This window comes from Osmerus eperlanus, chromosome 3 (genome assembly GCF_963692335.1).
Source record: "Osmerus eperlanus chromosome 3, fOsmEpe2.1, whole genome shotgun sequence".
In the NCBI taxonomy this organism is placed as follows: Eukaryota; Metazoa; Chordata; class Actinopteri; order Osmeriformes; family Osmeridae; genus Osmerus; species Osmerus eperlanus.
Window position 1 is genome coordinate 7,609,794 of NC_085020.1, and position 21,774 is coordinate 7,631,567.

The window sequence follows — 21,774 nt, forward strand, 5'->3', positions numbered from 1 at the left end:
GCAAGCAGAGCACGTTGATTGGGAGAAGGCAAGCTAGCTGGGGTAAGAAAATGACGGAGCGCTTCAGGACGCAACTAGAAATCAAGCCCGGACATCTTCCACGCTGACGCCTTGCACTCCCTACAAACACGTCTCAACCAGCTCCATGGTTTATATTGTACACTGCATGTTTTCACATATACACACACAATAGGGTCCAAAGGTCTGAGGCCCCATTGAACATTATAGAATTATATAGGGAATGAAGGCATCCATGGTGCGGCCAACCTCTTCATCTCCATGGCAACGATGCTTTGTGCTACTTTGTTTACATTTAGGATGTCACGTTTGTTTTGGGTTACTTCTTGTCCACAAGGAGTTTCATACGCTTTCATCTCAACCATAATCTGTCCTTTACAGCTCAAATCCTTAGCACGGCTGAAGTTTGGGTCTGCCTTGGGAACTGTGTTGAAACAAAGTTTAGACATCCATCTTTCAGACGTCCTTAGATAAAGACAACTTGGAAGAGCTACAAACAGTTTTTTGATGACAAATTAAACTGGAGGAGGAACATAAATAATTGATACGGCACCCTAGGGTTGCGACAGACGGAGGCGATTGAGGTGAATACAACAAGGGCTTTGACCTGGCCCTGGCACCTGTCTGGAGATAACCTTGAAAATACACCCTCTCATCTCTACTGTTACAGAGCAGGATGCCTCTCCCCTCTCTCTCTCTCCTCTCTCTCTCCTCTCCTCTCCCCTCTCTCTCCCTCTCTCTCCCCTCTCTCTCCCCTCTCTCTCTCCCTCTCTCTCTCCTCTCCTCTGCTCTCCCCTCTCTCTCCCCTCTCTCTCCCCTCTCTCTCCCCTCTCTCTCCCCTCTCTCTCTCTTCTCTCTCCCCTCTCTCTCTCCTCTCCTCTGCTCTCCCCTCTCTCTCCCCTCTCTCTCCCCTCTCTCCTCTCTTCTCTCTCTTCTCTCTCTCCTCTCCTCCTGCCTGATGTTAATACTCAGATCTGAAGTGTCTACAGGACTTTGCACATCTCATTAGGGAGAGTGGGATGTGCAGTAAGTGCCCACACAGTGTCCTCGTGCTTCCCCGTGTACTCACAAGGGCCTGCTACTTCGTAATAGCCGGTCCAGAGTGTTAGGAGAGAAAACTGTTTGGAGAGAAGCCTCCCACCTCAGTCTCTATGCATCTTCCTCACCCTCTCCTTTCCCCCTCTTTTATTTCTCCCTTTCCCTCCCCAATAGTGGGAGGCAGGTCTTGGGTTGATTATAAGTCAACAGCCGGGGAAAAATGACATTCTGTGTGTGTTTGTCTCTGCCATGATTAGGCCCATCGCAGGTCTTTTCGTCCAGCTGAAAGGGAGGCTTTTGGTTTGTCGTTTCGCCACTTGGGTGAAAAACAGACCCGCGTCGATGGCTTGTGATCAAACGTAGCCCAGTGGCAGAAGCTACTAGGTCACAAACACTCCCTCGGGAGATTGTTCTTCTTATCACGTTTTACAACCGAGTAAGGAACGTTGATTCATTCGTTATTTTAATGCACCAATTTTATTTTGTGCTGTGTGTGTACTGTATAAGTGTGTGTCGGTGTGTGTATTACCTGGTTGACTCTGGCCGGAGTGAGGATCATGTCCAGGACTCCTGACCAGCCTGCGATCACCCCAGTAGGAACACTGTATGCTAGGGCGATCATCAGGAAGCGCCCATTACTGCAGGGAGCAACACACACACACACACACAGGACAAGAAAAGTTAAAGTTCAATATCAAACAGAGTGACATGCCCCTCACCGAGACTGGCCCAGCCTGTCAAGAGCGAACACGCACACACACACACACACGCACACACAAACAAACCAACACAAATACAAAGAGGCGTCTTGCCGAGACAGCCTGTCGTCCTGTCATTGAGGATCTCTTCCAGGCCACCGTACGGTGACAGAGAGATAAGTGCCTGGGCAGAGATGGCACAGCGGGCAAGGTCGCTAGCAGCAGCCCCAGGTTCCTCCGAGGTGGGAGAAAGATACAGCAGAGAAAATTGGGTCGACACTCACACTTGGGATTCTCTGATTAAAAGTCACTCAGTTGATCGTAGTGATGGATGTTGGGCTCAGGACCCTTTTTTTTTTTTTTTGGGGGGGGGGGGGGGGGGGGGGTATTTACGTGGGCACACATCCAAAACTTCTCTTCACGCATTCCAGCCCAGGGAAAACACCACTTCAGATTGTTCACTCCAGCACCCTCAGGGTACACCAACAAGAGCACTAACGGCGTAGTTCCTCTTTGGCCTAACCCCGGGTCTGTGAGCGGAGTGAACTAATCAACAGAAAGGACAGAGAGCGCTCAGCCAGACAACCCCGCTTTATTAGCATTTATATGAGAATCTCTCCAATCACTGAGGTCTGCGTGTTGTCTAATGACACGCAAACACCCACCTTTGCTTGCCCGGGGGCTCTGCTAACATCCCGGTTTACGTACAGCGGATCTGGCGTCCCTCCAATCACTCTCCACCCAATTACAATCACCCGTAACACGGGCGTTCATCACCTCCACCCAAAAACTTGCCGAGCGGATTTAATTCCCCTCCATCACTTCACCTTTTACAGCACCATTAAATCAAAGCATCTGACAGTTGGAGCTAGACTGGCACTCAAAGGATTATTTCCAGCTTTTTTTTTTTTTTTTTTAACAACCCGTGTTTACTTATGCATCTGTTAGCTTTGTTAAGTCTATTGTTATGCGGGTGGTGTTATGTGCATCTCCCAGGGACATCTGAAGAATATGTAAGGCTTCTCTCTCATCCCCCCTAGACTAGAAAACCACCAGGGGGAGGGGGGGGGAACTGTTCTTACACGAAAATTGAAAGTGTGTCAACTATAAAACCTTCACATACACGCCCCCCCCCCCCCCTCACCCCCCCTGTGATGACTTTTTCCTTGGGTGTGGCAGAGTGTCCCTAAAGACACCCAGGGACACAGACCCGTGTCCAGTCAGCTGGGTCTGACCGGAGCTGCTGGACCTCGGAGGGCTAGCGGAGGACTAGCGACGGAGAAGCCTCAATGTCACTCGCTCCATCTCTCTCTTCATCTCTCATCCTCTTTCATCCCCCTATCAACCTTCCTCCCTCCCTCCCTGCCTGCCTGCCTCCCTCCCTCCAACCGGCTCATTCTTCCTCATTCTCTCACTCCCTTCCAACCACAGTTTCTCTCCTTCTCCATCTCGCTCACTCACTCTCTCTCTCTCTCTCTCTCTCACTTGCATCTTAACTCCTTTTCATTAACCTTGCCGTGGAAGCGGGAAATCAATATCCATGCACTTTTTCTGGGCCAGAGCTTATTTAGTTCGCCTGTTGGGAGTAAGCAGAGGGCTTTATTTTCCGCCAGGTGAAATATTTCGGGGGGGGGGAAGGGGGGGGGGGCGCAAAGCCAGTCGCATCATCAGCTAAGTGCCATTTGTCCTTGGTGGGTCCCACCAGAGCCACACGCATCAGAATGAGGGACCTTCTCACGCAGAATAACTGTGATCCTGGTGCATCATCAATACTAATGCCGCTACGTTATTACAATTCCCCACTGTGGTCAGGTATACTGATAACCTTTCAAACTGTGTTGAGAGAGAGAGAGAGAACGAAAGAGATAAAGAGAGATGGAAAGCAAGAGTACAGAGAGAGAGAGAGTACAGTCTGCTGTAATAATACCAAGCAGCAGAAGCAGATGTGAACAGCTGGGCTGACTAATCAAGCTCAAGATAATTAATGACAGTTGAAACTCCAAACTGGCTGACCGGCAACATCGGAGACACAGAAGGGTAAAAGCTGTGACACGCTCCTGCTCAGGACCCAAAACTTGGCGAAACTGCGCTTTGCGACCACAAACTAAGAGTCCACTCATGCATCCTAACCCAGACAAGAGAAACTTCCCCTCTCACTTCCTCTCTTCCCTCTGCGGAGCTGAGGCCTCTGATGCTGCTGGACTGGGATAGAGTTCACACTGGTCACTGGAAAGCTGCCTAGTGGTGGGAGTCCTGATAGCATTACACTCCCAGCGGGTGCAACCCGGTCCGGAGTGTGTGTGTTTCAGCACTATGTGAATGTGTGTAGTGTGTGTAGTGCAGCAAGTTTGCCAAGCTTATGCCAGCTATACTGGTATTATCTATCCCCGGGAGCTGGAAACGTCATAGGGAGTTGGTTTAATGTGTATCAAGAAAGAGTCAGAACAGACCCGGACTCAGGCTTTCATTCTGTGCCGGCGTCCACCAGGCCCGGTCTAAACAAGCCGCCTGGCCAACCCCTTCAAGCTCCCTCAAATCCATGGCCGGCGAAGGCCAGCCCTGCGCTTCATCCCCGGGCCACCGACACAGCCCTCGGTTTAATCTTTCCTCCAACACCAGCAGACCGAAGGCATGCTGGGGGATACCAGGAGGGGGAGAGGAGAGAGCAGAGGAGAGGAGGAAAGTAGAAGAGAGGAGAAAACGTCGTTTCTCCATCTACACTTGACAGTGCCCCCCTATGTCCCATTCCAAACGCACAAGTCGAGTAAATCAGCCCGTGGAGAGGACGGAGGATGATCTATTTATTAAGCAGGGATAGCAAGTGGCATCTAATGGTCTTCGTAATTAATCTTGGGGGAGACTGATACTTCTTTGATGCCCATTAGATAATAACCAGAACAGCTGGTGAGTAGCAGACACACCAAGGCCGCTTCATTAAGATTCCCAACGCCTCCAAAGTCAGTCCTTGACTATGATCCAGTCCTCCCACAACTCTTCCAGCCCTTCCAAAACTCACCCGACTCAAGGACAAGTATAGAATCTGGGTAAGCCAGTCCCCTCTTCAGGAGGCCTAGCCGCATCGACACTACGGCCCGGACGGCGACGTGTTTTGACGCGTGCGAGGGTGTTTGCCGTACCTGAGGAGTCTGCAGATGCTGCTCTTGTAGCTGAGCCGCTGGCTGGCCGCGGCCACGCTGGGGGGCAGGGGGGGCCGGGAAGGGAAGTACAGCAGTACTGCGGCGAAGAGCACCGCGATGGCACCAAGCTCTGCCACCGTAGAAGGACACGTACACAGGCACATACGAACACACACACACACACGCACACAACGAAGGGGGTTATTTTGATAAGCTATTATCGGACTCAATCAGCATTGTGAAAAGTCAACAGCACACTTCAGAACACTGCTCCTCTTCCCCTGTTTGGCCAGCTGCTTACTTAGCATGACTTGGCTCCGTTTGACTGGAGCAACAGATCACAGCACATCTTTCTTGGAGGTGCCAGGTCCCTTACGGTCAAAGCTCTTTCCATAAAAGTGCCAGCACCAGCTGTGTAAAGTGTTCCATGATAAGCACACAGTCACACACCAACCCTCTTAGAAGACATTGGTCTAATTATTTGGCATGCTTGTTTGATTAAATGATGCTGCAGGTATAAATGATGCTGCAGGTATGAAATGATGCTGCAGGTAAAAAATAAATGTAGTCCTGCAATGTGGAAATTCAAGGACTCACTTTGCCACACTTTAGTTTAATTTCCTTCAAGACAAATTTGCATGTTTTGTCGTATTTTTCGGAAAATTAATTGGAATACCCCTCAGGTTAAAGAAAGCCACATCCTTAATATTCTATCCTGTTTTCTTGTAAATGTTTTTATTTTCTGAATCCGTTAAGCAGAACAAGAGTATTTTTTATATTTTTTATATTGCTCATAAACATCCTGGGAGAATGGTATTTGCTTTAGGCATTCACATCACCTTTACCAGATCTTATTTCCCTCTGTTGACAGGATGAACATGATACAGAAATGATCTGGTATTGATTAGTGCTGCCTGTGGAGGTGGGGCTGCAGTCCGTACCTGAATACATAACCAGCTGGATGCGGTCTCTGATGAAGTTATCGGTGGGAATCATGGCTTTGGTCACCACCAGAGTGTCGTTGGGGGTGGGCACAAAAAGTGGGCCGACCACGAATGACGTTGCTGCACCGAGGTAACTGACCAATGAGGCCACAGCAGTGGCAGTGGCTCTTTGGTCCGGAGCGAACCATGTAGTCGAGAGGAGGGGCCCGGCACTCATTATGGTTGGACCGGCTAAACCATTCAGCAACTGTCCCCCATGCAATAACCTGCAGACACAAACATGAAAACAATACATGATATATATTATCCATGTCAGACTTATTTGGCACAAACCAGAAATAGTTCAGTGTCTCTTGGGTCTGTTGGCTACTGTATGGGTTGGAGAATGTTCAGCTGTTTAGGGTAAAGGATGGCACTATCCTCAGGAGGGGGAGCTAGGAACTGAGATCAGAGCTCCTACTCAAAGTGAGGGCTAATGATCCAGGCAGTCCACACCATCCAAATCCTGCCCAGTCCAGTTTGACACATCCCATCCCTGCCCAGTCCGGTCAGGTCAAGACCAGACCAGCACAGATCAGTCTAGAACACGCAAGAACAAAGAACAAAATAAAGAGCCGCTGACGCTACAGAGAAACGTAATCACCCACCATCTTAATCACGACCTGCTTTATCTGAATTGATCCTGGTATCACTAATTAAAACATTGGCATCGGCTGCAGTCCAGGAACTCTCCCTGTGTTCCCATGCTTCAGAGGCGGTCTCTCTCCTCCCCTAGTCTCTCTCTGAGGGCAAAACACCCTGCAGGGCAGGAGACAAAAAGCTGTCATTACTGACAAGACGGATCGATGGAAGTGTCACTATTCCACATCTCCCTCCTCAGAGGTGCCTGTTAACACTCCTCCTCCCACACATAACCCCACGCCTCTTCCTCCCATGCCTCCATCGCTCCGTTTTTTTCCAGCCCTTTTCCCTCCCAACGCTTTCCCTGCCGGGGGCACGTTTCTCCCGATCACATTCTCTCCCAATGGATCTTTCTCTCTCTCTCTCTCTCTCTCTCTCTCTCTCTCTCTCTCTCTCTCTCTCTCTCTCTCTCTCTCTCTCGCTCTCTCGCTCTCTCGCTCTCTCGCTCTCTCGCTCTCTCTCGCTCTCTCGCTCTCTCGCTCTCTCGCTCTCTCGCTCTCTCGCTCTCTCGCTCTCTCGCTCTCTCTCTCTCGCTCTCTCGCTCTCTCTCTCGCTCTCTCGCTCTCTCTCGCTCTCTCTCTCCTTCTTTCTCAGCGATTTAAATCCCATTTAGTTACAGCCAGGGAGAGAGAGAGAGTGGATACTGTTGAAGATCTCACTGGTACAGAGAGTCTACCAAAGACCTGTCTGCTATACTCAACCTTATCGTCAGGGGAACAGACAAGATGATGATATTCCGACTTTCGATTCAATACTATCAGTAAAGGGGCTAAGCGTCTAGGTTAATGAGGTCCCAGGAGTCTCAACTCCAATGGCATGTTAGCTCATCATCATCACTGACTAAGGGGATTGGAACTTGACACCATGGAGGCTATTTATAGATGAGAGACTGGTAACTGAATGAAATAATCAGCCGCGATACAGATCTATTTACGTTTGATCATTCAGGGGTCTTGGGAAGGCAGAGCAGGAAAGAGCGGGAGGAGAGGGAGAGAGAAGTCAGTTATACGGGAGATGATTAACTTAATGGGTATTGATGAACCCTGTCGGGGAGAATCTCAATGTGGCTGAGACTCAGCCAGCTTCCTAGAGAGATAATACAGCGAGCTCACCCTGAACCAAGCCAGGCATCACCAAGAGACTGGCAAAGTGTGAAAGCCCCGTATCACTCTGCCAGCAAGTCCAGATCCTATCTGAAGAGTGTCTGACAATGGGACACGATATTCATAGAGAATGCAATTGGCATTGGTGCCTGGCTGGCACAGTCTCCCATCATCATGGCTGTGAGCAGCCAATCAGAGAGAGAGAGAGAGAGATGAGGAAATCTGACATGTTTTAATCAAAGAGATATTTGCATCCATCTGAATCACTGAGCAGTGCCCTGCTTTGATTGAAGAGTCTTTATAATCATGGCTATGCCTAATCAGTGGCTATTGCAGTAATAATGGCTTTGCTCTTCCAAAACAAACACACACACACACACACACACACAAACAGCAACCGTTTCCACGCTTCCCTTAAAACAACAGGAAGGTGTTTCAACCTCCCAATTTCCCCTTGATACCAATAAATGAGCTCAAACCTAAAAGTAGAAGTTCACCCTCAGGAGGAGAGGATGGAAGAAAACAACGCCTGGCGGACATGAAACGATTGTTTCCCCTCGTTCTTCATGCAACACCTCCAGGTCTGATCTCCAACAGCCTGTCAGGGGAGCCGTACGCTTTCTAAATCAAGCTAACCGCAGCCGGTCTCCCCCAGCAGACCAGTCCAGAGCAGGGGAGGGAATCAAAGGCAGGGTGCGTTTGATCGCTCCCTACGATGCCCTTAGGCTCCTCTGACTGTGCAGCTGTGGAGCCAGTCAGTCCAAGACGGGAGCAGCGGGACCTCTCTGTTTACTCGGAGTACGGAATCACGAGTGCAGCATCTGAAGCACTCACTCAACCCCTCCGCTTGTATCTTAGATGTTTCATTACAGTGTGCGACAGGGCGACGTATTGATGAAGAACCCCAAGACGTAGCTGAGGTCAAAACACCAAGCTCTCCTCTTCTGAGAACGCTGGGATGGCTTTGGGTCGCTCACTCCGCGAGTACGAGTTCTTGCACACACAATGCAGAGAGGGACACCTGCTGGCCACTTTAGAAACGAGCTTTTTCAAACAAATACGTGGTCTACTCTGATGATGAAGCTCTTTTGTTTAACGATGGAGGTCAATAGGACCCATAAACAATGCAGAGTGTAATTGGGGTTGGTCCAATGGGTCCAGACCCAGGTGTTGTGATCTTATGACCACAGGCAGGTGCATTAACAGCTCGCTAGTTTTGAGTATACTGTAAACACCTGCTTGCTCAGGATCTTTAAACCTCTGAAAACAGTGTGTTTGCCACAGTGTGTCTGAGCGACTGCTGTTGAGTCAGCCAACAAGCATCCCTGTGGTCCTACCTTATCCACCATCAAGTTTAGAATGCACATCCACAATAAGATGACACAGCAAACTTGTGTATTTTAATAACCCTGTATAGTTACAAAACAGCACGAGGACTACCATTTAAACTCTACTTTCAGGCCAATACTGACCAGCCAAACTAGAAAAACCAACGCTGTTGGTCAGTCTGTTCCAACTCTTCTTTGCTACTACTATGCTGAAAGCTGTGTGTACTGGCTTGCCATAAAGTAGTAGAGATTAATGGAGTGGGCCAGCAAGACAGCAGTATTATAGTGCTTACACTCAATATTGCAGTGTGGGACTTTTAGGCATCCACACTTTATTACGAACCTAGCAAATCACAGAGGCTGAAATCGGATATTATATGAGTGGTGGAAAAACTTTGAGGGGATCCTTACTGCCTCTAATATATCTTTGTCTCCAATAAAAAGCTGTCCGCTACAAAGACCGCTCTTGTTAAAGGCTCGATGCCAGCGTTTGACTGAGGACTCCTCACATGATGCTGGTTATAAAAGAATACAGCCACGACAATCTTGGCAAAAAGGTAAAAGACCCTGCATGCCACTGACATAGTGGTTATGTAATGTGCACCAGTGACCCCTGCTTCGTCAACCTGTTCAACTTCTGTCAGTTCTGGCCTAAATAGGTCGTCTGTGGTCTCCACTTACCATAACAGAAGGTAGAGAAGCAGCCTAATGCCTTGAATCTTGCCTCTGAGATCTTCTATCTATATCAGTTAATAGGTAGTAGCGAACAATTGAGTATCATTAGTTTGAAATACTTTGCAGAAAACATTATCACTGTTGGCATTTCACAGCAAACTCTGGGGTGGATCCAACTAGGAGGAAATTATTTCTGTAGCAGTGGAAACATGATTGCCTCTCTCTCTGCAAATTAAAGCAGTATCTTCAGTATGAATATTATATTAGTTAGCTATGAACATAACTGACTCACTCTGGGTGAATGAGCTCTTACCTGCTCTTGGCAAACAGGGAGCCCAACATACCATAGTTAGTATGTGAGTCATTAGTGAGGTCTATGATTTGCTTCCTCAAAATAAATCCCACAATACATTACCTGAATAAAGCTCATTCTGGGGTTGAGGATATAGTCTATGCGCTAAATTTACAATTGAAATATAAGGAAATTACCTTTTATGCCCACATTATTGTTTTGATGACCTCGCTTCAGCCTCTGTACATTTGACAAAGCTGAAGGAACATTCGCTTTATTCTAAACTCGAGGACAGACCTAAGACAGGCTTCAACATGCTGTTTTTCAGTGCTGAACAAAAGAGCATGGTTGTTTGAGAAAACTCTGCAGATAAGAGAGACAGTAAAAGAAAAAGAAAATCCTTACAATTCATCATTTTAAATTGAATTCTAGCCGGTATCTCTGGTCGCAAACATTGCACCTCAGTTTTTGAATGATTCAGTCATTGGGAATCTGGGAAACTATGAATAGGAGCTAGGGCTAGGTCTACTTCAATTCAATTGTTCAATACAGACTTTAAAAACAATTTACTATAAGTTGACGATATTTAAATACAAAATATAATTTATATATTCAAATTATGTATGCAGTTTCTTATGCTCCTTAAAAACTTCCTCTGCGGTGGTATTCATGTTCAAATTGCACAGAGCCTATCAGCCATAAAAATTATGAATCCCAACACTGTCCACCATTAAAGTGGCTACATATAGTGTGAAATAGATTTAAGTTTGTCTGTGGCATTAGACAACACCACACATGAATTGGCTTTTAGTGTTCATGGTGCGGTGCGGTTGGATAAGACTGATGGCTTGGGCCTTACCATCGTCGTAGTGCCTGGTCTCCCAGGGGGACACTTCGTAGAGCCGCCCCCAGCAGCATGAAGAAGGCTGAGAGGAGCAGGGAGGCCCGCAGACCTTAGGGAGAGGAGGAGAGGAGAGGAGGAGAGAAGTGGAGGAGAGGAGGAGAGAAGTGGAGGAGAGAAGTGGAGGAGAGAAGTGGAGGAGAGGAGGAGAGAAGTGGAGGAGAGAAGAGGAGGGGAGGAGGAGAGAAGTGGAGGAGAGAAGGGGAGGAGAGGAGGAGAGAAGAGGAGGAGAGAAGTGGAGGAGAGGAGGAGAGAAGAGGAGGAGAGAAGTGGAGGAGAGGAGGAGAGAAGTGGAGGAGAGAAGTGGAGGAGAGAAGTGGAGGAGAGAAGAGGAGGAGAGAAGTGGAGGAGAGGAGAAGTTGGAAAAGAGGAGGTTAAGATGTGGTAATAAAGTAATAGCAGAAAAATGGTGTAATGGGGAGAGAGAAGTAGAGAAAGTGGGGGAGATATAAGACATGTCACAGAGAGGTGGAACAAGTAAGACAAATAAGGTTAGAGGTCAAATTTAAAGTATCATTATGAAATCCCTACCCCCAACTGAATACATATCCACAATACACACACGCATGCCAGCACACCTCTTCCTCATTTAGCAGGGCAAGGGGTCCAAAGAGAGACAGTACTTGCCATTAACACAGTACTTGTTCAGTTTCAAACACATGATAGGCATTTATGGGAACTCTGTAGACTTCCTTGTTCTCCTAACTCGTAGTTTCATACAACATAATGACTTAACATTCCCTTGGTTAAGAAAAAAAATGAAATAAAAATAAAAACAACCCAAAAAACAACAAGCTTTATATAGGCTATTTGTTTGAGCCTCTGTCAAATACAAATTTTCACCCCTTTGGGGATGGACAATACGTTTTTTGAATTGATTTGAAGTGAATTTGTGGATTGGGGGGAGGGTAAAATGATAGTTCCTTGGACTTTTTAAATGGAACTGTCAGTAATCACAGAACTTGGTGTTTCCACTGCCAAGCCAACATCTCAAACAGTTTCTGAAGAGAAGGGGAAGGGAGGGGAGAGAGGGACTCTTTCTGAAGAGACGACTGGCAGGTTTTGGCATGAAGTCTTTGTATGTAAAATAACTTTGTCTCTATAAGTGATACATCAAGATGTCGTTTTAGGCCTTTTTCTCTACATAAAACTAAAACAATGACAGTAGTGAGAAAGTGTAAATAAAAGAAGTATACACATTTGGGGAAGTAACAAAACTAAAAACGCCACTTCCATTATTTGTAGGCTAGATGTTCCCAACCTCAAAGGGCTCTTGAACAGTTTCAACATTACATTCCATGACTTCAAGTGCTAAACTTTCCCATGCCGACACAATCCAGAGAGCAAGAAAAGCTTCTCTTTTAGACATTAACTGGTACAATTTTCAATAGATGTCACCTTATTTAAACCACACATAATAGTTTTCATCTAATAACTTAATCTATGTGCATGGAAACTGGCCACATACCTGACATCTTTAAGAATCCACTGTTACAAGAGGCCAGTTCAAGCTGAGGATGCTTATTTCTATACCCATTATAAAGGCATGGTTTCTGAATGTTTTACATAGCTCTAGACTCTAAAAGTCAGATAGTAAAAAGGTTGGATGAGAATATGCCAGAGAGAGAAAAATCGCTCAAAATATTTCAACAACAATCAAGCAATTATGTGCATATGGAAACGTAAAAACAATTATTGAAACATGGTAATCTGTGGATTTGAGCTAAACAGAGCCAGCAACAGTGCTTTGTTAAGCCCAAACGTTTAGCCTACTACTACGAGGCTACTACAACTAGGTGTCAAGGGGCCCATTAAACAAATCATGCTACAGCTTAACATCTTTAGTGGAGACTTTCTAATTATAATGTCCTTACTAGGCTAAGACTGTCATTCTCCAGCTGGAATTCCACTACTTGTTAAGAAGTAGAAACTCCACTGAAGCAACTGTCATTCAATACAGTACTTCAGCCATAAGCCTACTTCACATAAAGATAGTGTTCCATTCATTGTTGAATTACATTCAATTATAATTACTCCGTGTATGGAAAGGACACAAAACACTAGTTTCACATGACCTTGGAGCTGTACGAGTGGTTTGTTATAACATTTAATTGGTAAACCCTTATCATTTATGGTTGCAGCTCATGGTGATGTTATGTCAGTCATCTGATTATCTAGTCTATGTGTTAGCTGCTTCAGTCAGGTGACAAAGAGGAACAGGTTTGTTGCTCTGAAATACGCACTTGTAAGTGGTTTGTGGAACTCCCTTACATTCAGGATTATTTTTACTGCCCAAAACATTAACCTTTCATAAGACCACTGCTTTGTAGCTTGATAGTTTAAACACTTCACCAGGACTGGCCTCTAGAAATTCCACCAAGGTAGACAAAATGTATTTAGTGCGGGAACATGCTATTCTGTACCTCTCTATTTTAATAGCCATGTAAAAGACAAAACTATGATGGCACACACCTGAAATAAACTGTGGGCGGACAGAGCAAAGTATTTGCTGTATCATGTAGGATAAGCAGCTTTCTTGTGGGCCAAAAGACTGAACATCTGTCTCTTACTATAAGCCTACTTTTGTCAGTTGTTAAGGCCTACTTTGATCCAGTCTGTTAAAACTACGCCCTTCTGATCCTTAAATTTCTGCTGTTCTTTGTAAATGCAATATTTGTAAGTCCCTTTGAATAGAAGCTATTAATAAAAATGTAAATGTAAAACGTGTTGGGTTGGGACTACCAGGTCATTTAAATCAAGCACTTCATCAATCCCAAAAGAAATTCAGAGTTATGTTATGATATGAGGTAAAGTAAGAGACCATCTGAAACTAAGCATTAAGTGTACCTGCCCTACTGTTGGCAATGTTTATTATACTAGTGTGTTGTACAAATATTGCGGATGGCCCCAACCACTCTCCTGACAGCAACAAAACAAACTAACACAAACTCAAAACACAGGTGATAACACATTTCTCACCTTTTTTATCCATCAGCCACATAAAGAGCAGCCATGGAGCGAATCCCACTGGACCCCACAGAACCAAGAGTGCAATATCAGATTTCGTGAAGTCGTACGCGTGCATGGCAGAAATCTGAATTGGGCCCCAAGTGTTCCATACCATCCCTTGCATAAACGCCAACAACGAAAACAGAGTCAGAACCAGCCATCTTCTCCTATATACTCTGCTAAATACAGGCTCTGTGTTCGTTTCGGGGTGTGTAGGGACAAGAAGTGGTTCCCTTTCGGCCTCGTTGCTCGGTCCAGCACCCATTGCATTTATGTCAATGTATCGAGAGCTTCGCTGTGATTTATTCCGTATCTCAGATCTTCGGATTGCACAATGCCTTACTTGCTACTTGTTAGCCTACACAGATATCTGTTGCCGAGAAACAATAACAACCGATTGCTACAATTTACAAGACTGCGCATGAGCGGATGCTGTCACAATTTAGAAACCGATACCGTTCGTTCTCCATTTTGGTTCTTATGTGAAATCATTCGTCTGCGGGTTTTCTACTGCATTTGAGCCACCATGGCCTCAGTTTCATCTTGAAAAATACAAGCAGTCTACCACGTGAGCTTTGTTTACTTCCGTAAAAGCTTTCTGTGCGGGTCAGTGCACGTGTTCTGAGCCCCCAAAATGTCCGAGGAGCGAGCACACTGAGTTCTTTGAATCACCTGGTGTCTGGCTTCCCTCGCTGACGGATGTAGCCCGATGTTTGAATATGACAGCTAAAGCAAGTTGATTTCATGAAGCCTACTTTCAGTTTCTTGGATTTTCTGTATTATACCGAAAGATTGTAGTGTAGTCTTTTATCATTGGTAGGGATCTTAAATGTGCATTCTTAGACAGTACATTACTTTAGCTTAGGTAACGGTCTCTGCTTTCTACACTCCCAAGAGTGAGACTGTTTTTATGGGTATTTAAGTACTAACAACCATTGCTTGGGTAATGTGTCACAGGCACATTATATTTTTTTGTCGGTCTCTCATCAGTTGGTCAGTTGACGCATGGAGGAAGTAACTGGAAATAACAAATTGATTGATCTCGCAATGGGCTCAAGCATTTCCCCATATTATGTCACCCAGGTCATGGCTGCCAAGCCCTTCAGCCCAAAGGAGGTGAGGAGGATCCTGGATTCTCTGTCAAGGCCCGCTGTCTTTCTCCACATGACTTGTGATTGGCCAGTTCTCCACTGGACAGCAAACCACCTGTCAAACTGCCTTGGCCAGAAGAACATCCGATTCAGACTGGGGGAAAAACAAGCAACACACAGTGAGTGAGTGAGTGAGTGAGTGAGTGAGTGAGTGAGTGAGTGAGAGTGCCTCTCAGCTCTGCATCTTAGAGTAACAGCCACAATCTAGTGAACATGAGGTCATGATCCCATCCACTCTCCACCTCAGTAACCCTAATTGGAATTCACTCAGCCATTATGTATCTTACTGTTCATCTTGCATGGTTACAATTGTCATTGTTCCTCTTGTTGAAATGTATTTTAGTAGTCTTCTATCTGCAACAGTTACCGTAATGGAAATCAGCAACTATTAACACACACCCATTCCCATTGAGTTGTTTCAGTCAATAAGCAAAAAATAGGATGCCGTCCAAAAAGATCTTAAACTGCCCGTTTTCAAAGGGTTAGCCATTGTGAGTTATTTTGCTTTTGTTCTGGGTCAATGTAACTACTTGTTCTACAGCGAACAAGAGAAGTTGTCTATAAGACAGCAAAAAATGTTCACATCTGCGACGTAAATTTATGATTGATAACAGAGGGTATAATTGAGCACATTTCAAGTATGTTTGTCAATTGTACTGGCAATGTTTCTCATAAGTGATATTGATTTCATGTAATGCACATTTTGACTTCCTTTCTGTCTCCCTGATCCCTCTGTCTTCCTCTCTCTCACCCTCCTTTTGTGTCTGGGTATCTCTCTCTCTTATATAGCTCCTCTCTTTGAAACCCAGTGCTCATATGTGGAGGCCAGTCTTGACCAGTTCCTGTGCTGGACCAGTAAAGGGACTGGGGCAGAGGTGGGGTTTTTCTCTGGCTACCCTCTTTCAGAGTACTGGGCCTATGCAGACTACAAATACATCGCTATGCTATTCCAAGACCAGCCGTCTATGTTCGAGGTAATGAATCTTTTATGTCTGAAATGGACACTGATGTATGACACCTCTAATCAACAATGAGAACACGATCGAGATGTCGACTTTTCAGCAGAATAGTAATTGGGCTCAGGCTTTCTTTAAACTCATGTTAGATTATAAGTCTTTGATTATTTTCCAAATGTGATGTGATGGCAAACTTCTAAGGTTTTGTTAGTGGTACCCAATTTGTTAAGTTTCTGGCGTAGTGTCGACCCTCTCTCACTCAGCACAACACTTCTCTGATGTGTGCACGTGGCCTTGTCACAGTCAATAGGCCGCCTCTAGATCTCTCTACTAAATCAGAGCCCCTGTGGCATGTTATGTTCCACGCACCCCGACGTGGCTTCAGAAAAGTTTAGGCCACCATATCATATTTCATTGGAGGTCATCAACTAAACTAATTTGACCAGAATACAATTTGTGAAGGCAATGAGTCGATGCCAAACAGGTGCTCTAAAATTCTCAATTTCTTTTCTTCCGGCGGCAAAAATTTAACAAATCAAAAGCTACCGACATTTTGCTAACAGCAGACATTCTCCAACTTTTAATGATTTCCTGGCAGACACTTTTGATCAAAGTGTTTTTCTTTTTTTAATGTTTTGCCTTTTGTCCCTGGGCGGTAAGTACTTGAAAGTTCATTCTTGTTTGGCCCACCCCGAGATTCTTTCTGTTTCCTTAAATGATAATAAATGCTTACAGGCGACCTGCGTTTTTGACAGGCCTGACGAAATTCATACCTTAGAGACAGGCAGACAGAGGCCTTTTAAATGATGAATAGTGCCATTTAAAAGTTGCTGAAAGCCAAGATTGTGCAGTCTATCATTTTCAGTCGCCTGAATATGGTAATGGATTCATTATCCAGTGTGCTGGGCAGAATCCCTGAAGGCTTTCTCCTCACCATTTTGACAGGAAGTGATTGACAGCCTAAATAGTTTGACAGAGCGTGTTCAGACAGTATTTCGGTCTCCTCACGCAGAGCATGGCTAGCCAACAATGCAACAGTCAAGTAAGCAGTGGATAAAAGCGGATTCACGTGCACCCGTGTCACCTATGAGTTTGAATGTATTGTCACACCTTTCCATGTTTGCTCAGGTAGATATGATATTTCCACCTGTAGTATTGTCTTGTGTTTCTAGTTCCTTCCAAACCGATTTGCGATGAGCTCCACGGGTGTCTGACAGAGCATCTGGATGTGTCTTTTCAGGACGTGCTGTGGTCTGATTTTGGTTACCCGGGCCGGGCCGGTCGAGAGAGCACACTGTGGATCGGCACAGAGGGCGCCAACACCCCCTGCCACCAGGACACCTACGGATGTAACCTTGTGTTGCAGGTGCAGGGAAGGTGAATACAGTCCAGTCCAAACCCCCCCCACCACCACCACCACCACCACAAACACACCACACCACGCGTTGCCCAACCTTTGAAGCAGCCCATGGTGTCAATGGATTTCTCCCCTCGGTGAGGAAATTGCTCTATGAATTAGACTGAAGCAATTCCAGTAGCATTAGAGCTGAAGAGAAGGGTTAGGTGACAATGGAGGCTACAGATCACCACCATATCTCTGGTCTGGTTGTCAGCGATCCGGCTGAAGGGAGAGGACTTTAAAATCCTAGGTGATTGAGGAAGCCTTCTCTTTTTTTCCCTTTTCCCTGGGTGCTGATGGGACTGTGTCATTTGGGAACCAATTCAGAGCAGTCCTATGGCCTCAGAAAACAAAAGTAATTTTCTGTCTCGAGGCAGTTGGAGATATGAGGTGATGCTGTTTTGAACTGAGAGGTGAAGGTTTTCTGTGAAGCACTAACACTGCTCAAGGGGTAAAGGCTGTCTTTGTGTCTTATCTCTGCCTGGCCTTCACAGAAGAACATCTCTTCCATCTTGCTCCTTGTAATTGGTCGTTGAAATCTCAATGGGTGAGGTATTCTGAATTTAAAAAATCAATTTAAAGGATATCTGGATTCTATTCATTTCTACAAATTGATGTCAACTGGTACCAGCACAGTGACCATGTTAGTTTTTCTGATAATGCCTTTCAAATTAACTGGAAAATGAACTGGTCCAGCCATACCCACAAGGTCACCAAAGAAACAAAGAGACGCTTCTCAGATTTTATGCTTAATTTAACGTCAGTAAAAATGTGTCACGCGCCCGTCTCTTTGCCTGACCACGGCTGTGTGTGTTCAGGAAGCGCTGGACCCTGTTCCCCCCGGAGGACACGGCTTGTCTGTACCCATGCAGGATCCCCTACGAGGAGTCCAGCGTCTTCAGCCTGGTGGACGTCCTCCAGCCAGACCTGAGGAGGTTCCCTGCCTTCACCCAGGCCAGGGCCCACACCGTTACCCTGCAGCCTGGACAGGTAGCACCATTACACAGACAGACCACATTACTGGGGATAGGTATAGCTCAGTGGTAGAGCATTTGACAACAGATAAAGAGGTTGCAAGTTCAAATCTCTCCCCGTACATCGCTGTGGAGAAAAGTGTCTGCTTAAGGAATACAGGATTATTATTATTCTGACTGGCTTTAGGAAGGGATCGTCTTAACAGAGCGGAAGGGCAGAAGAAGAAGAAAGGAATCGTCTTCTATGCACCGAGTTTACAAAAGGACGAGGTTAATCGATGCGTTCAGAGACTGGGCCCTCTGTGTCGGCTCTATTCAACCTCTGCCTATTCAGACTCGGTGTAGGAAGAAACCAGGGCAGCAGTCACAAAGCCACCGCAGCAGACCCATGAAGACACTTAGCAATATTTCACCTGTCAGCTCAGATGAGATACTGCCATGGTACACCGCTATCTCCAAACCAGATATTGATAAGACTGTCTTTGCAAATCAAACAAACCTTGCAGCATGCCTCTCCTCTTGTCAGGTCAGAGAGCCGGAATGAATTAAGAGCCTGAGGATCAATAAGGCCTGCCCAGTTTAATAAAGACTAGAGCCACTTTGTTAATGGCTCATCAGTTTACCTCTGATGGACAGGCAGGATGGTGAAGTCATGCACTGCCCCCTAGTGGATACAACCCACTACAGGTATTGACTTGTACATGTCCGTCGTGCTGTTGGCCTGGCTTGTATTCATTGGTCTACATTCTCTCGGGTCCGCTATTGACTGGCTTGACTCCCCTGTCCCCTGAACTGTGAGCTGTTCCGCTTGTCAGGCAGCATGGAGTAATTCAAGACTGACAAGACACTGCAAACTCCCCCTGGGCTCCAGGAACATTTAGCTATATTTCCTCCATGTTGTCATCCTACATTGGTTCCGTTATATTCACCTTTTGACCTTAGCTCGCCTCTCATGTCCTTCCCCCAGGTCCTGTATGTGCCCAGGCATTGGTGGCACTATGTGGAGTCTGTGGATCCTGTAACAGTTAGTGTCAACTCCTGGATTGAGCTGGTAAGCTAATGTACACACCGTGCCCCTCAGCACCTGCCATAACTACAAGGCATTAAGTACGTTTTAGAGAAAACTGGTCTTATAAGGGGAGACAAATTCATTACAGCTCCTTTCTCTCCACTCTGGAGTTTTCCGTGTGCCTCGGTGATTGATGTTAAGAGTCTTTAGGTTCCCCCGATGATGTGTGCTGTGCGCTTTGAGTAATGAACAGGCCTTCGAGTAAAGATACCCCTGTCATAATGATTTGTGAGTGTGCATGGGCACAAGTGCGTGCTGCATAAATGTGTATCCGTGGCTGGAGAAAATGTGTGTTTCGGAAAGTGTGACACCCCGATGCCACCCGGATAACGGGCGTCTTCCACAAGGTCACCGACACAATCGATTATGCTCAGCCTGTCCCTCTATGTCTTTATCGCTGATTCTTGTTCCCTGGAAAGCAATTCTGTTCACTTCCTCGGCACAGGAAGTGGATGACGAAGCGCGTGTAAACGAGGCCGTCACCAAGGCCGTCGTTTGTGCCCTGAAGACCACGCCCAGTAAGGACAACACTGACGACTGGCTCAACCCCACTGAGGTAACGCTCCACATACACCCCCGCAGACTACGTCCCAGTGGGGGAAGTGCATTCGATTAACCTCCATTCGTACTGCGGTATGGACAATTTCAGTCTCTAGCGGTGCGATTTATAAATCAGTTTGATGGATAATCCAACTCGAATTTAGGAAGGATTGCGGGCCAGCGTTTGGGCCTGAAACCTGAACTGACTTGACAAAGCCAAGATGGCTTCACCTTGCGGGTGTCACATTTGTTCTGCTGCCATGTTCACTCCGGGAAGAATTTGTGGTCTTTCACAATTGCTCAGATGACAGGGACACATCTCTCACGGTTGGCATGGGTCCAGAGGAAAATCTCAACCCATAGAAATGCAGTTTAAAAATACTTGAGAAGGGGTGGGGCTGTCGACATGAAATACTTGTTTTGGCCTTCCTACATCGATCACAAAGAGGCTTTGACGCCCATTGCAGGAAGGAGTGTCATCGCATGGAGAGAACCTGCAGTGTCTGAACCTGGCGGTGCAGACCTGCCTGCAGAGGAGAGAGAGGAGCCAGGGTGCTGAGCAGGAGCGCCCAGAGCCAGCCGGGGGCCGAGGGGCCAAGCGGGACTCCAGCGGACAGACCCGCAGCGGCGGCGGCACCACACCCCTCACCATCCCCTTCGGACCTCACCTCGTCCCGGTGCCAGCTAACCAGGACAGTCTACCCAAAACAAAGGGACTCGACTGGGAAGACGGAGCCCCTAAGAGCTGCATGGCCAACCCGAGCAAAGGCCAGACACCCCGAGTCTTGTCTGCCAGTGGCGAATGTGGTTCTGGTTCCGATGACTATGGAAGCCCGGGCAGAGACTGTGACTCCGGAGACGCCGCAGAGGCCTTAGGACACGCCCCCATCACCACCAACGACCTATTAGAATGCCTGGTGCACCCAGATGTCATCGCCCATGTCACTGAGCTCCTGTTGGAGAGACAGAACAGGCACAACAATGCCTGAACATCTCAACCTTGTCTTTTTGTTATGTAAAGGGTCAGTTATTTACATTATTGTTTTTTGGGGATGCTCAGGGAAAGAAATAAGGTATTCAAAAAATTTCTATTGAATTAAATTTAATTCATTGTTGAGTCACCTGAACCGCTGAAGTGCCTTATCTTATTAACTCCTAAGAGGCTTTGAAGGAGTAATACTGGGAGTCTCTTTGGAATTAGAGTCTTTGCCCTTTTACCCCTGACCTGTTTGCATGCCTGGTCTTTGACAGGGAAATACTAGAACTATCGGTGGATCTAGGGATTCCTAGATGAACTGTGAGAAATCCTTACTGGTTGTAGGTATCCGTCATGTCGGTGAGGAGGAAAGAGACAGAGCTTAGCGTGTGTTTGCAAACCCTCTCCCATGGAGCATTCCATTCAGAACAGCTCCATGAGCGAAGACAAGAACCACTCTCTCACGGTTATGAATTTGAAAAACCTTTTAGCTTTTGTACTGATTTCATTGTTTTATCAAATGTAAGCACGTACGGTGCCTATTTTTGTATTCCATCTCATATGTAATATATACATAAAACCAACCAACCAGTGTTCCGGTAAATAAAGTAGCAATGCTTGTTAACAAGGGTGCCATGGGAACTAGGAGACTTTGATATGCATTTCCTGTCTAACATTCCAGAGTTTTACTACTGATGCTGGCAGGCCAGGGTATAGTGGTTTGATGTATCTTGCAAGCTGTTTGAGACTGATGGATACGATTTCAACTCCCTAGAACTTTGTGTTATTTGCATTGCTGTCATCTTATATGTATTTGAAAAGTAATGATCAATAGAAAGTTTAGAAGCTCATGGGACATAGAAAATAAACATACAGGACATATTA

At 46.2% G+C, this 21,774-nt stretch overlaps 2 protein-coding genes across 5 annotated transcripts in view; one reads left to right on the plus strand and one right to left on the minus strand.

Annotated features, from left to right (window-relative positions):
* Window positions 1-14,233, minus strand: part of slc49a4 (solute carrier family 49 member 4) — a 28,668-nt gene extending 14,435 nt beyond the window's left edge. The window contains exons 1-5 of the mRNA XM_062456954.1: window positions 13,795-14,233; window positions 10,774-10,867; window positions 5,833-6,101; window positions 4,892-5,021; window positions 1,586-1,694 (exon numbers count right to left, since the gene is read on the minus strand). Of these exons, the coding sequence (XP_062312938.1) occupies window positions 1,586-1,694; window positions 4,892-5,021; window positions 5,833-6,101; window positions 10,774-10,867; window positions 13,795-14,089 (897 nt within the window). The 5' untranslated portion in view covers window positions 14,090-14,233. The remainder of the gene's footprint in view (window positions 1-1,585; window positions 1,695-4,891; window positions 5,022-5,832; window positions 6,102-10,773; window positions 10,868-13,794) is intronic.
* hspbap1 (hspb associated protein 1) lies at window positions 14,229-21,537 on the plus strand. 4 transcript variants are annotated; one of them, XM_062456950.1, is made up of 8 exons: window positions 14,229-14,555; window positions 14,908-15,094; window positions 15,765-15,949; window positions 17,172-17,308; window positions 18,149-18,320; window positions 19,272-19,355; window positions 19,819-19,929; window positions 20,381-21,537. In XM_062456950.1, the coding sequence occupies exons 1-8, from the start codon at window positions 14,544-14,546 to the stop codon at window positions 20,900-20,902; spliced, it is 1,410 nt and encodes a 469-aa protein (XP_062312934.1). In that variant the 5' UTR covers window positions 14,229-14,543; the 3' UTR covers window positions 20,903-21,537. The 4 variants fall into 4 exon arrangements, with proteins under 4 accessions (XP_062312934.1, XP_062312936.1, XP_062312933.1 ...); XM_062456952.1 differs by having other exon boundaries at window positions 14,506-14,640; XM_062456949.1 differs by lacking the exon at window positions 14,229-14,555 and having other exon boundaries at window positions 14,729-15,094.
* The last annotated feature ends 237 nt before the right edge of the window (window positions 21,538-21,774 follow it).